At 37.0% G+C, this 15,288-nt stretch overlaps 1 protein-coding gene across 2 annotated transcripts in view; it reads right to left on the bottom strand.

The window, feature by feature from the left end:
- Positions 1–15,288, bottom strand: part of LOC127428176 (POC1 centriolar protein homolog A-like) — a 134,543-nt gene that overhangs the window by 74,046 nt on the left and 45,209 nt on the right. Inside the window, exons 8-9 of one of the 2 annotated variants that reach the window (XM_051676343.1) lie at positions 13,073–13,141; positions 12,750–12,890 (exon numbers count right to left, since the gene is read on the bottom strand). The exons of the other annotated variant lie outside the window; for it this stretch is intronic. Of the exons in view, the coding sequence (XP_051532303.1) occupies positions 12,750–12,890; positions 13,073–13,141 (210 nt within the window). The remainder of the gene's footprint in view (positions 1–12,749; positions 12,891–13,072; positions 13,142–15,288) is intronic. 2 annotated transcript variants of the gene reach the window in all.

Genomic DNA, 15,288 nt, shown 5'->3' with positions numbered 1-15,288 from the left:
TATTTAATGGTTTATTATTTGGTTGGCAGGTACAGTAGGTCTAATGGAGTTGGGTTGTGCATATATTTCTGTAGGAACCAATGATTTACAATATATCATTTCTTATTTATTATTATAAAAAATATAATAGAAACAAAACTACAGTATTCTGTTATCTGATGAAGGTTTCTAATGGAGTGCTACTGCTGTGTGGATCTGTTAGCCGCACCAACCCCCCGGCCCAGTAGCTGTGCAATGGGAAGCTGCTGTGCAGCTCGTATGTCTGGGCACGTGAGTGCGAACGCCGGGGGGTGGGAGACACAGATGTGGAGCATGGGGATTACACAGTGTGTGTGTGTACAGGTTTAACCTCCGCTGTGGGGACCAAATGTCCCCACAAGGATAGTAAAACCTGTGATCACCTACATTGTGGGGACCATCCAGCGGTCCCCACAAGGGAAATGGCATATTAAATTATGTTTTTTTGAAAATGTAAAAATGCAAAAAGGTTTCTGTGAGGGTTAGGTTTAGGGGTAGGGTTAGGGTATATAGTCTATAGTTTGTACAGTATAAAAATCATTATGTCTATGGAGAGTCCTCAAAAGGATAGCTAAACCAACGTGTGTGTGTGTGTGTGTGTGTGTGTGTGTGTGTGTGAGAAAATGTAGTGCCAACACACTGATCACCAGTGTGTCCCTATAACCTCTCTACCTCCGTTTTTACATGACAATCTCATTGAAAACACCCTGCATCGCATGATACACACACACACAGATGCTCAAAGAACACCAGCTGTGATGACTTGCTAAACATATATGACAACTGGTGCATCACAGAACAAGCAAGTGCCTGGGTGGCCATTGTGTATGATTAGAGATGTATAGTAGGGGGAGACTGCAATTGTAACAGGGTTCAACTGTAACACACAAAATGTATTTTATCACAGAGTGATGTCACTTAATCAGCACATGCTCAGTAAAGTTAAATAAATAAATAAATAATAATAAAAACCTAATCTGAGGTACAAAACTGTGAATGTCTGGATGTCCAGTGTTTGGTACTTTTGACTAAGCTTTTACCCAATAATCTTTAGGTTGTTGGTTAAAAGTTAACATGAATGACAGGTGCTTACAGAGTCTGGACACGCAGAGTCAAATCTCAAGTCTTTTGTCACTAGTCCAAGTCAAGTCTTAAATCTAAATCTTTTGGTAACCATTTTATGCAGCAGGTAAGTTTTATAAGCCCTATTACAGTGCAATTAATTTCATTTTTTAAATTATTTTTAAATGTACTATTTCTAGAAAAATGAGTAAAGCACCATCAAAAATTACAAGAAAAATAATCCATGCTATTTGTGCGCTGTATTCCGGATGTTCCGATGCCGTGTGACAACTTTGTGTGCGGAACAGATCCAAATTTATGCCTTTATGCCATAACACCCAAATCCTGTACTCATTTAAAAATTGGCAGTAAAAGCACCAGCAAGTGGAACGGGACACCCGTTTACTATGGGCACGGCACAGACAGCATCATTCATCATAATGGGTTCTATTGCGATTGCGACATTATATTGCTCAGATTTATATTTGTAATAAGTTTTGACTGCATTCACCAAGAGGAAGATTTTCAAATATTAAAACCTTAAGTTTCAATCTGTTCCTCACATGGAGCCATCGTGTGACTTCGGAGGAATTTGAATGCAGCATAAATCGTGGAATACCTTCATTGTGCTTTTTGGTAATTTATTTTTTTTATTATTGTGGCTGTACTTGTATCTGCTTTTTACATCTTTTATTTTGTTTTCTTGGTAATATTGTAATTATTGGTTAGATTAAGGTGTATGGGTGGGATTAGGTGTTAAAATATCTATATTATAATGTAATGAAAAAAGACTTTAAGACTTCAATGTTAATGACCACTGTTACGATTGGCTAACATCTTTTCATAGCAAATCTAAGCATCTATGCATCCACAGTAACCAGTGCAGCCTCTTGAATACAGCAGTGTGTGTTTGAAACACAATCTGAATAAACCAGCTCAACAACCAAACACAAAATTTACATTTCAATGTGTACACATAACACACATCCAACTACTGGTTCACAAGCAATCCATGCTGAAATGTACCAAACACACATCATCCCTCACTGACACGATCAGAAATTTTGTTAAACCTCATTCCTATTGTTGGGCTGCTTCAAAAGAGGTCAAGGCAGAGACATTGATCTCCACAAAAGCGACATCTCACATCTCTGTTTACAAAGGATGCGTTCTTGCAGCCCAGAGTAATGGAGCAGAATGAGATGCATTTTACATTTTTTTTAACTCATCACACAAAACACATCCAATGGTCAGAGATGTCCATCTAGTTGCGCCCTATAATTTCTGTGATGTTGAAAACACGGATGTAATCTAGTCATAAAAATGGAATTAACTATAAAATGTGGAATGTCACAGAATTTGGCATATTTCTGATAAATTAATGTATGAATGCAAAATTCTTCAAATTAAAATTGTGATATGTCCAAGTGTGAACATTAAACTATAAAAGGCAATTAATTCAATAAATATATAGTCTGCATGTGCTGCAAGCTTAAAAGTGAATGTGTGAATTAGGGCTGGGTGATAGGATGATGAAATCAGATATCGACGATATCTGACAAATACCCCGATGCCAGTATTGACGCTCATTGACAGACAATGTTCGAAAATATTGGGAAATGACAAAACCATGGATCTGGGAAGTCACCATATATTAAATAGTAGCCTGGGGTTTGAAATTAGGGTCATTTTGCTCATCTACTCGCCACTGTGACGGGTATCCTGTAAGACATCTCGGAATGACACGACAAGAAAAGTTGTTAGACACACAGAGTTACGCTTCAAGAAACACTTTATTATATTTTTAAGAACAAATGACAGAAAGGCCGTCGATGACCAAGTCTGATTTGTGTTTGTTTAGAGGCGTGCAGCGCAAGCATGTCTCGTGGAACACGTTCAAGTAAAGAGTTCTCACTCTTCTCTATTACAGTCATCTAAAAACAGTTTCCACGAATAGTGTTGTCTATGAGAATACTGCAAATGACCTAAGACCATCTCAGGAGGTGCTCAGTTTATTTAGCTTTATTTCCACGGAGCAGTTCGCGCTTAACATACATTGCGAACGCAACTCTGCAGGTTCACTTTACATACTCTATATATACTGTATACAAATTGAAAAAATGCTACATAAATGTATTACTACTGTATAGTAAAATGTTATATTCAATGTAGTAATAGTAAATAATAATAATTATATAAATATTATATTATATACACAATATGATTTAAGATCCAAAAAATAATTGTGCATACTATTTAGGTGCAAATTAGTATGTTAATTTGATTTGGCCTATGAAACAAAGTCAAAGCTCTTAGAAAGGACATTCATTCTTAATGGGTCCATATTGAGAATGCAATGTACAGACAGATATCTACCTAAAGAACTTTGACTAATTCAGGCCCACGTTCCAGACACAGAACTCAAACTGTTTTCAATGAAGAGATAGACAATGGACACTATTTTACATTTTCAGGGAATAGGGACTTAACTTTTGTGAAGACATGTGTCCAGATTGAAGTTTCTTCTAATTACATCTGACAAGTATAATGAATCCATCAATGGACATTAATAAGACCTGGAGAAAGCACTTCTGTGAATTACAGTGTTTTTGAGTTTGACATTTACAGAACACACAGCCTGATAGTTTTAAAGACTCTTCACAAAGCCTGGTGTTGAGATAAGGCAGCCCTTTCAGAAGCTCTTTAATGGAATTATGCATTACAAAACATGATGGTCTAAAGACCATGCTAGGCTACGCTCATGATTAACAGGAAGATACAAAAGCACTCAGTACAACACATTTGTATAAGCTACAATGTCAAGCTACTATGTTCAAGTTTATTGTGCATGTTTTTGCATGTAGTTATATTTTTATCCTTCTTGTGTAAATGCACTTTGGTCAATGTTTTTAAATGTGCTATAAAAATAAACTTGATTGATTGACTGATTGATTGACTGATTGAAAGAATTAAATATAATGGCAGTACATAAAGACTCCTTTAATGCTTAATAAAGCATCCAAAAGTGTCATTAAAGTAGTTCATGTGACTTGTGCACCAAGCTAATCCCCTTATTGGTTCTTACATTTCTCGTCAAAAACGATGAACCAATGAGGTTCTGACATGACATTTGGTCACGAGACGCACATAAAACCAATGAGGTTTAATGTTATCAATGTAGCCGTCATATTGGATTTCACCGCTGTTTATTAACTTTACTAATTATTTGATTTGAGAGCGAGTAAAGACCTAAATTACGGTCCTGATCACATGTCGTCAGAAGGCTTGGTATATGACACACGAGGTGCATGGGCTGCTTTTAAGCACTGATTGATAACACAGAACTGGATTGCTGATGACATCATTCCATTGAAGCCACTGCTCTGTCCTTTTGTTATGCCCAAACTTTTGCCTACTGGCTTAACAGGAAATTTTCTCATTTCAATGGGTTAACTTCAGCCATTCAATTCAATCACCGAATTTGTAACTGAAATCTGACTGTAAATCCTCACATTGCAAACTTCCTACACATATAATTGCAGGCATTTTACTGTTGTGTCAGCAATCCAGTCCTATATTATAGATCAGTGCTTTTAAGACTTTTGGGTGTGTTATTAAGTGTTTCTTAAGCTGCTCTATTATTGAATTCAGTCAACAGGACATTTGTTATATTATTTCATTTTGCATTCAGCCAGTCATACAGGTTTGGAATGACAAAATTAAGTATGATCACAGAACTTTCTTTTTTTTTTTTTTTTGGTCTCTCCAAGCCATTCACATATGCATTTCCTGACTGGTTTTCAGTTTGTGTCTGGCTTGGTGACACACAAAGCTTGATGTTTTGGCCACTTCTGGATCTATTTTGTTGGTAAAAAAAAAAAAATACACAAAGTTACTCAGTATTTTTTACTTGTTTGTGGAACTGTTGTATAAAAGCAATATCACAATATCGCAATTGTTCTGTTGACCTGACTATCAGCATGGCTTTGATTACCTGCGGCCCTGAAACATAAGCTCTTATGTAGCAAGATAAAATAATGGAGGGAACTACCCTCACATTGTTTGAAAAAAAAAAAAAAGACAGTCACATGCAGTGACAGGCACACAAACAGGCATTTCTCCTAGTACTGAGAACATATCTCACACACCCCAAATAATTAACTTCAGCATGTTTTTACCATCACTAGCTCTGGTTCGAGACCAGGTTTAAGGGTCCGGTCATGCACAGATTTCTCTGACCCAGAACTATCTTTACATCAATAGTATCCCGCACATTCAAACCAGACTTGGCCCTGACACTATGACAGTTGAAAATGGGTAAGAATCTGTGTAAGAGGTCTGCATTCCCGTAGAACTCCCGTAGGACCCTCGGTACCTGATTAGATTTCTTAGGCCGTGGGATTAAATTTCCAAATTGAAGGAGGTAGCGGATGGTAAGTCCATGAGTTGTGGACAGGAGCAGGCAGTCAGAGAATAGCCTGAAAAATCCGATGAGGATATATATGTGTATATATATATAAAAAACAAATAATTTATTTTTGATAACAATAAAAAGAAAGTGCATCGTAAAAATGTGCACAAATAATTTGCATCAAATTATTCAATATTTAGAGCAGGCTATGCAGGTAGTCAATGGGGCTTCAGAAGAATGGCAGAGGAAAGCGTGGACACACTGTCATGAAAGTATATAAAACTCAGACTAGAAATTGGTCAGTTTAGAGTTAAGAAATCAACCTCAGGCAAGTCAGATTGGCATCATATCACGCATCATTCGATAATAGCAATAACAAAAAAATGAAATGATCTTTGTGTACACTTGTTGTCTATTTGTATGGCTTTTGCCCAATGTGGAAAAATAATGCGGGCTGCAGTAAAGAGAGAGGTCAGGAAGAAAATCACTGCAGGCAGAGAACAGGTGAACATGGAGTAAAATTCAGCAGGAGCATTCGGGTGCGGGATAGAAACTTGCGGGAGCAGGATGGAAAAAACAGTCCAGCGCAGACCTTTAGTCTGTCAATTTTTTTGTACAGCTATGCCCACTATTCCAGTGATGGCCAAGAATCACATGAAAGTGAGTCAGTGGTTTCCTTTTACAGCCTCACTTAAAAGCTCAATGCCATTGATTCATGTTAAAAACAGACTCTGGTGGACTAGAAGCCATATAGTGTTCAGAGGCCATTGTTGATGGAAGGAACACAGCTTCAAAACAAAAAGCTGAAACTTTACATGTGGTTTCACTTCACCCACTCCACTTGAGTCTGATGCTTCCAGCTGTCCTTTCTACAACACCTACACATAATGATAGTTTTAATATTTAACCGCCATAATGGTGTTCTTCCATTTCCCAGCCTTGTTTGAAACACCATTTTCAAAGGAGTAGGTAAAAATAGTGAATCATTGGTGGTCTGGAAGCTATTAACTACACATGAGACCCTGTGCCTGCAATCTGTGCCTGCAAGACAATTACTGGTCATATAAGAAGCAGCTGAGGCTACAAAGAACAAAGCAAGCACCACTAGATGTTGGTAAAGTAATTAATTTCTCTGAGGACCATTAAACCCCACAGAATGGTCATAAGGTGGACAGACTGTTAAACTGATAGAATGTTATGATATTTCTCTCCGATTCTCTATCACATGAAGCTCGCAAAAATAACAGGCTAAATGCCTGGGTATACTTTGGTTGACCGCATTTCGTATCAGATCGCACCCGGTTGACCGCGTTGCTTTCCTGAGTATACTCCATTGACCCTGAGTGCAGGCAGATGCGTCCAGCGCATGCATACTACAACTGCTTTGTGATACTTTTTTAGGAGTCAATGGCCAGCGCATGCGCCACTGATGAGCACAGACAATAACCGTGTCCACGGGTTGAGAAAATGTGGCCGGACCCGGCTTATAACGAAATTTACATCACGCATACTGTGCGCTGAACGATCACTTGTGGCATTCAAGTTTCTTGTTCACAGGCGCAAGAGGCTGAAGCATTGCAATGGTTAACACTTTTAAATCACTGCAACTGCAGGAGTAACTCCTGTATTCTGTACACAAATTAAATGAAAATTTAGGGGATTCACTCCTGCATTAAAATGTGGTCATCACTCCAGAAACTTTGTAGTGTGTACGTGGGGAGTTGAGTCAACAGGAAGTTGAGTTACTGATGTTGGTAATGCTCTCAGGCTGCGAGATGTAGCCATGCCCAGCGACTTTCTCCAACCGGTCAACGGTAATGTAAATTCTGCTTACAACTCAAAATTGGAGGAAAAATCAGTGCCGACATAACTTTGGGTTCTCTGCCTTTCAACCAATGAATTTGGAGTTTTGCAGTCGTCCATGAATTCTGGGTAAGGATATTTTTTTTATTATTATTAATCTTACAGGCACTGTGCTCATAAAAAGCATATCAAAACTGATTCGGTATGATAAAGCTGATGAATTTATATTTACAATATAATTTTTTTATGGCTTTTCAAGATTTTAGCAATTCCCATGTCTTTTCCAGGCCTAGAAATCACAAATTAAAATGGCATGATTTTCCAGATTTTCCACAAATAAAATAGTATTACCTTTCCAGTAGAAAGGTATTTTGTCCAAAAAGTGCCAGTGTACAAAAACACTACATCAAATTGTGTAATGCACACAGCCAATAATGACATTTTTAGCATGTCCTCTCTTTCTGTCTAAAGAACTCTGATGTCACTCAATAGTGTTCCCAGTGCATGTGACATTTTGCAGTGAAAGAAATATTCAACTAAATACTGCTGTTTGTCTGTTTTATATATAGGTAATTTATGTAATTTTAAATATTGATATAAAATTGGTTTAAGTAGCATTTATCAATGCTTATGCACTAGAGGTTGACCGATACAGGATTTTGCTGTATCTATCTATATATATACACATATACATACACACACACACACACACACACACACACACACACACACACACACACACTACTGTTCAAAAGTTTGGCGTCACTTGCCTGAAATGTTTCTCATGATCTTAAAAACCTTTTGATCTGAAGGCGTATGCTTAAATGTTTGAAATTAGTTTTGTAGACAAAAAAATAATTGTGCCAACATATTAATTATAAAACTAACATTTTATTAAAAAAAAAAAAGAGTTTCTGAAATGGATGACTTGGGCCGAATAATTAAGAAAGCAGTCACTAAGTGCCCAACATAGATGGGAACTCCTTCAATACTGTTTAAAAAGCATCCCAGGGTGATACCTCAAGAAGTTGGTTGAGAAAATGCCAAGAGTACATTTCTGCAAAATCTAGGCAAAGTGTGGCCACTTTGAAGACGCTAAAATATAACATACAGTGGTGTGAAAAAGTGTTTGCCCCTTCCTGATTTCTTTTTTCTTTTTTTTTTTTGCATGTTTGTCACACTTAAATGTTTCAGATCATCAAACAAGTTTAAATATTAGTCAAAGATAACACAAGTAAACACAAAAAGCAGTTTTTAAATGAAGGTTGTTATTATTAAGGGAACACAAAATCCAAACCTACATGGCCCTGTGTGAAAAAGTGTTTGCCCCACCTGTTAAAACATAACTTAACTGTGGTTTATCACACCTGAGTTCAATTTCTCTAGCCACACCCAGGCCTGATTACTGCCACACCTGTTCTCAATCAAGAAATCACTTAAATAGGACCTGCCTGACAAAGTGAAGTAGACCAAAAGATCTTCAAAAGCTTGACATCATGCCGAGATCCAAAGAAATTCAGGAACAAATGAGAAAGAAAGTAATTGAGATCTATCAGTCTGGAAAAGGTTATAAAGCCATTTCTAAAGCTTTGGGACTCCAGAGAACCACAGTGAGAGCCATTATCCACAAATGGCGAAAACATGGAACAGTGGTGAACCTTCCCAGGAGTGTCCGGCCGACCAGAATTACCCCGAGCGCAGCAACGACTCATCCAAGAGGTCACAAAAGACCCCACAACAACATCCAAAGAACTGCAGACCTCACTTGCCTCAGTTAAGGTCAGTGTTCATGACTCCACCATAAGAAAGAGACTAGGCAAAAATGGCCTGCATAGCAGAGTTCCAAGACGAAAACCACTGCTGAGCAAAAAGAACATTAAGGCTCGTCTCATTTTTGCCAGAAAACATCTTGATGATCCCAAAGACTTTTGGGAAAATACTCTGTGGACTGACGAGACAAAAGCTGAACTTTTTGGAAGGTGTGTGTCCCGTTACATCTGGCGTAAAAGTAACACCGCATTTCAGAAAAAGAACATCATACCAACAGTAAAATATGGTGGTGGTAGTGTGATGGTCTGGGGCTGTTTTGCTGCTTCAGGACTTGGAAGACTTGCTGTGATAAATGGAACCATGAATTCTGCTGTCTACCAAAAAATCTTGAAGGAGAATGTCCGGCCATCTGTTCGTGATCTCAAGCTGAAGCGAACTTGGGTTCTGCAGCAGGACAATGATCCAAAACACACCAGCAAGTTCACCTCTGAATGGCTGAAGAAAAACAAAATGAAGACTTTGGAGTGGTCTAGACAAAGTCCTGACCTGAATCCTATTGAGATGCTGTGGCATGACCTTAAAAAGACAGTTCATGCTCGAACCCTCCAATGTGGCTGAATTACAACAATTCTGCAAAGATGAGTAGGCCAAAATTCCTCCAGAGCGCTGTAAAAGACTCATTGCAAGTTATCGCAAACGCTTGATTGCAGTTGTTGCTGCTAAGGGTGGCCCAACCAGTTATTAGGTTTAGGGGGCAATCACTTTTTCACACAGGGCCATGTAGGTTTGGATTTTGTTTTCCCTTAACAATAACAACCTTCATTTAAAAACTGCATTTTGTGTTTACTTGTGTTATCTTTTACTAATATTTAAACTTGTTTGATGATCTGAAACATTTAAGTGTGACAAACATGCAAAAAAATAAGAAATCAGGAAGGGGGCAAACACTTTTTCACACCACTGTAGTTTTGATTTATTTTGGATTTTTTTAGTCACAACATAATTCCCATATTTCCATTTCTATTATTCCATAGTTGTGATGACTTTACTATTATTCTATTACAATTATGTGAAAAAAAAGAATAAAAAAAAAAAAAAAAAGAATGAGTAAGTGACCCTAAACTTTTGAACGGTAGTGTATATGTGTATTCTAATGTTATTTATTTCTGATGGATTTTTTTTTTTAATCATCAAAGTTTAAGCTTAGAAATAAGGTTCTAAAATAGTTTCCTTGGTAAAGCCATAAATGACAAAAATTGTATGTATGTATCTTGTGTACATTATTGTCATTATCTGTCTTTACAGTGACTGTTGTTTAAAAAATAGTTTTATATTACCATATATTAGCTTATATTTTTATGCCTGTTTGAATGTAACACAGTTCAAATCTATGTTTGAGTTTGTAATATTGCTGTGTTGTCTGAAGGCAAATAAACAAAAATCAATGGCACATGCAGTGCCGTACACCTGGTCACAATCATCTTTTTACCATTTTTTGACATGCTTATCTAATAATATGTCAGCAAGTAATGGAGACAGACCATCATAATGGATAAAGTATTATTAAATACAGTAATTTGCCTTTGTATGGTGCAATTTAATTATCATAGAAGCTAATGAGTGTTATCTATAATGATTTCATATTTCCATTGACTAAATTGCATTCACGTTTTGAGACAGTTTGAAAAATATAGAAACTGTGTTTTCTGCATGAGCAGAGCATTTACAGTACTCTGTATCTTATGTGCATATTTTACCATATGTAGTCCAAACGAATGCTGAACCCAACTGTTGAGTCCATAATTGTATTTTTATTTTTTCCTTTAAAAAGAACTGAATGCATTAACTAGAAAAGATATGACTTGCAATTAAAAGTTTTAAACATTAAAAGTCTATATATGCAGGAAATAATTGACAACTAGTTGTAAAGCTCAGTTTGGAAACATCCTTGTAAACAAATTTTGCTCCAAACAGAAAAACATGCTTGTATGATCGTATATTCACATGGGAATCAAACCTATTCACAAACCTTAAAGGAGTTTAAATAAGATGAAGGCCAATGTGGAACAAGCTTGACCTCAGCAAAACTGCATGATAAGAATCTCTAAAATCAGGCCTTTTCTCTCTATTCATCTCAAGCAGAGCATCCTTTTCTGAGGAAGTCCCAGCCCATTTGTTCACTGTAAACTGATGCTAGAAATGTGGGGCACACTGCCATTGTGCAGGGATTTGCCTTTGGTCTATCAACACCATGATAGCGTGACGAGTCAAAAACCCCACAAAAAAAACAGTAACTTTATCTGATGCCACTGGACCGTGTGGAATGGTGTGATGTGTCTGAGGCCGATGCAGGCAGGAAATCAGCCTTTCACAAAAGCATTTGTTTTGTTGGCTTGAGAAATCCAACATAGTGTTATTGTACAAATCTGCGTCAGGGATTTTCAAAATCTTTTATCTGAGAACAAAATGTCTAACTGTAAAGGCCCCAGTATATTTACAGAGAAGTGTCCGTTCTTCAATCAGAGCCAAAAATAAATACTCAAGACTACATGTAAAACATCAACTAATCTGACATTAAAATGTGTTATCGATGACTTCATGCCTCATTCTATGAGTAGAATTCACACGAGATCAGTGTTTTAACTACTCAATGACTTTTTAAAGTTATATATCTGTAGCAGATAATGTGTAAATTGTCTTGTTCACATTCTGAATTCATGGAGCTAATAAGCTAACATGCTATACGCGGCCATAATATGCGCCGATTACACTCTGTTATTGTAATTTATGATGGCAATGATACTACTGCAAAGATTTTTGTCTGAATGCCCTAATAACCACCCTGCAACCACCCACAACAACCGTCATCTGTCTGTGCATCCATCTGGCCTAAGTAATCTTTAACTTTACCTTTCTACTTAGTGGTTATAGCAGCACAAGAAATCTTTAGAAGTCCCTGATGTAAAGGTTTGTATTTCCATAGTGCAAAAAAAAAAAAAAAAAATGATTTTTCAAAACAAACTAGCACATTTGCAACCATAACACAGTATAATTAGTATAATTAGATTGTTCTGTAAGACCCATCTACTTTTACAACAAGAAATGGCTTAAAACATTCCTATTATTGAGCGCATTTACATCCACGTTCGTACACCAATGGACTACTTGCATAACTGCTTCCGTGTTCTATAGAGTGCGGCTCAGTTGTTTCTGGTTACAGTGTTCAGCGCGCCTATATGCAGAGATTTATTAATGGGAAGACAGATTATTTCTTTTTTTAGGGCTGTCAGTTGATTAAAACATTAAATCATGTTTTTGGCAGTCTCAAATTTATTATTTGCTGAAATTGCCTCTAAACATATTTTTTCCTTTCCAAATGTAGCTTCACTCAGCTCCTGAACAATATATCAAACACACAGTTTATAACCTGCAGCAGTCTGACTGTCTCGTTAACACGTGTTTTATTCATTGATGAGATTTAATTCCTGTTGAGCTTAAACAATAAATTCTACCATACAACAATTACAAATGACTTTTCTTTGGTTAAATGTCCCAGATGGATTGATTTATAAATACATTAGCCGTTTGACCAAGTGCAGACAGGGGGCATATTCAGAAAGATATAAAATATAAAATAATTGTGATCAGATGATTATTTAATAAATCACAGAAGGCCTATGTTTACCTGTGCTGAGGGCCGTGTGGTGGAGCTGTGAACAGATGTTTTGGAGTCTCGATTAAGAGGCTGACACTCTGAATTTGTGCATTTCAGTTCTAACACTTCACTGTAATCCACACTGTCAAAGTTCGTCTTCCATATCATCAGCTGCAAAAGTCACAAAAGCATACTTTATACATTCTCAAAACACTGAAAGAATTTTGTTTGGTGCCACTATACTGACAAAATTTTGTATCTCTACACGTTTTTAACATGCTGAAAGCTGCTGAACTATAAAATTCATGAGTACAAATTCATTTCTGTCTATTTAAATGTTAAATACAAATCACCTGTTCATCTGAACCACCAGAGGCAAAGTAGTCTCCAGTCCTTGAGAAGGCTACACAACTGACAGGGCCCTAAAAAGCACAAGTTATAAAATATGAGATACCACAAGGTAGTGATAGACCAATAAATGGGTTGACCTATATTAAGTAGAGCAAAATCCACACGTTTCAACTTGAAAATCCCATGGCTAGCGAAAAAATAGCATTCCTCAATGGCAAATTAAGTTACTTATTTAATGTATTGTTTGCATAAATTACTCCACTTTTTATGTGACATCATAAGTAATAACCATTTATTCTAAAGAAATACATGTTTCATGTTTAACATTTAGACATAGCCCAAAAAAGAAGAAAATAAACTTGCAACTATTTTAGATCACAATGTCAACAAATATAATGACAATCAATAACATCAAAATACTCCTTATGTATGTTGTTTATATAGTTGTAGTCTAATGACTATTTGTTTTTGTCAAAAAGCATATATAAAACCATTTAAAAATTTTTAAAAGATCTGCATATCAGTTATCACGCACTTAAACATAAAAACAATCTGTATTTGCTGTAAAAACAAAAAACAAAAATGATCCCTACCACTAGGATTAATAAAGAACTGTACACAACACTAGAACATTCTGGTGATGCTGCAAGCATAATGATGGTGCTCCTCAAGGCATGGGAAATATTGTACGATTGCTTCAACGTAAGGTATGTTGCTGAAAAAATATCATGGCATGAAACAACACTGTAAACACTAATGAGAATCTATCAATGAATATGTTTCTTGTTCATAACCCATGCTGCCAAAGAAACAGTTTATGATTTGAGTCCACACCATAGAGTGGGTCGTCCACACAGCTCAAAACGTGGTACAGCAGTTGTACTTGGACTAGGCCAACAATAAATGCATAGTAAGGGCAAGTCATCTTCTGTGGTCATCATCCTTAAAAACGGTTTTATTTTGCAGTTTAATAATCCATTTGGTCATAAAAAAAAAAAGTTTAGACACCATCGCTCTCATACTATACACACAATTATCGATGAAAGATGAGAACAGAAATTAACTGTGGTTAGCTTGTAGGAGGAAAATTATAGCATAATAATGCCATACTGACTTTGGTTGAACAGTAGGTTAAATTTAGGCACTATATGGTGCTCAACACAAAACAGACACAGCTACACAGACACAGCCCTGGCAAAGCCACAAGGCATGGAAATGGGATCACACACTCCACCCACATAACTGGCACAGTGCATGTTTAAAAAAAAAAAAAAGTTGGTCATAACACACAGATAATCAGTTTCTGATTATATACATACAGTATATAGATAGACAGATAGATAGATAGAGACCAGTCAGCCACAACATTAAAACCACCTGCCTAATATTGTGTAGGTCCCCCTCGTGCCACCAAAACAGAGCCAACCCGCACCTCAGAATAGCATCTGAGATGCTATTCTTCTCACCATAGTTGAACAAAGCGGTTATCTGAGTTACCGTAGATTTTGTCAGTTCGAACCAGTCTAGCCATTCTCTGCTGACCTCTCTCATCAACAAGGTGTTTCCGTCCGCAGAACTGCCGCTTACTGGATGTGTTTTGTTTTTGCCACCATTCAGAGTAAATTCTAGAGACTCTTGTGCATGAATATCCCAGGAGATCCGCAGTTACACAAATACTCAAACCAGCCCATCTGGCACCAACAACCATCCATGCGATTATCTAATCAGCCAATCATGTGGCAGTAGTGCAGTGCATAAAATCATACAGATACGGGTCAGGAGCTTCAGTTATTGTTCACATCAACCATCAGAATGGGAAAAAAATTTATCTCAGTGATTTGCAATGTGGCATGATTGTTGGTGCTAGATAGGCTGGTTTGAGTATTTCTGTAACTGCTGATCTCCTGGGAGTTTTAGACACAACAGTCTCTAGAATTTACTAATGGTGCCAAAAACAAAAAAACATCCAGTGAGGGGATGTTCTGCAGATGGAAATGCCTTGTTGATGAGAGAGATCAACAGAGAATGGCCAGACTGGTTCGAACTGGCAAAGTCTACGGTAACTCAAATAACCGCTTTGTACAATTGTGGTGAGAAGAATATCATCTCAGAATGCTATTCTGAGATGCGGGTTGGCACTGTTTTGGTGGCACGAGGGGTACCTACACAATATTAGGCAAGTGGTTTCAATGTTGTGGCTGATCGGTGTGTGTGTATA

Source organism: Myxocyprinus asiaticus, chromosome 37 (assembly GCF_019703515.2).
Source record: "Myxocyprinus asiaticus isolate MX2 ecotype Aquarium Trade chromosome 37, UBuf_Myxa_2, whole genome shotgun sequence".
In the NCBI taxonomy this organism is placed as follows: Eukaryota; Metazoa; Chordata; class Actinopteri; order Cypriniformes; family Catostomidae; genus Myxocyprinus; species Myxocyprinus asiaticus.
Note: the sequence above shows the minus strand (reverse complement) of the source record. Positions and strands in the feature narration are given on the sequence as shown.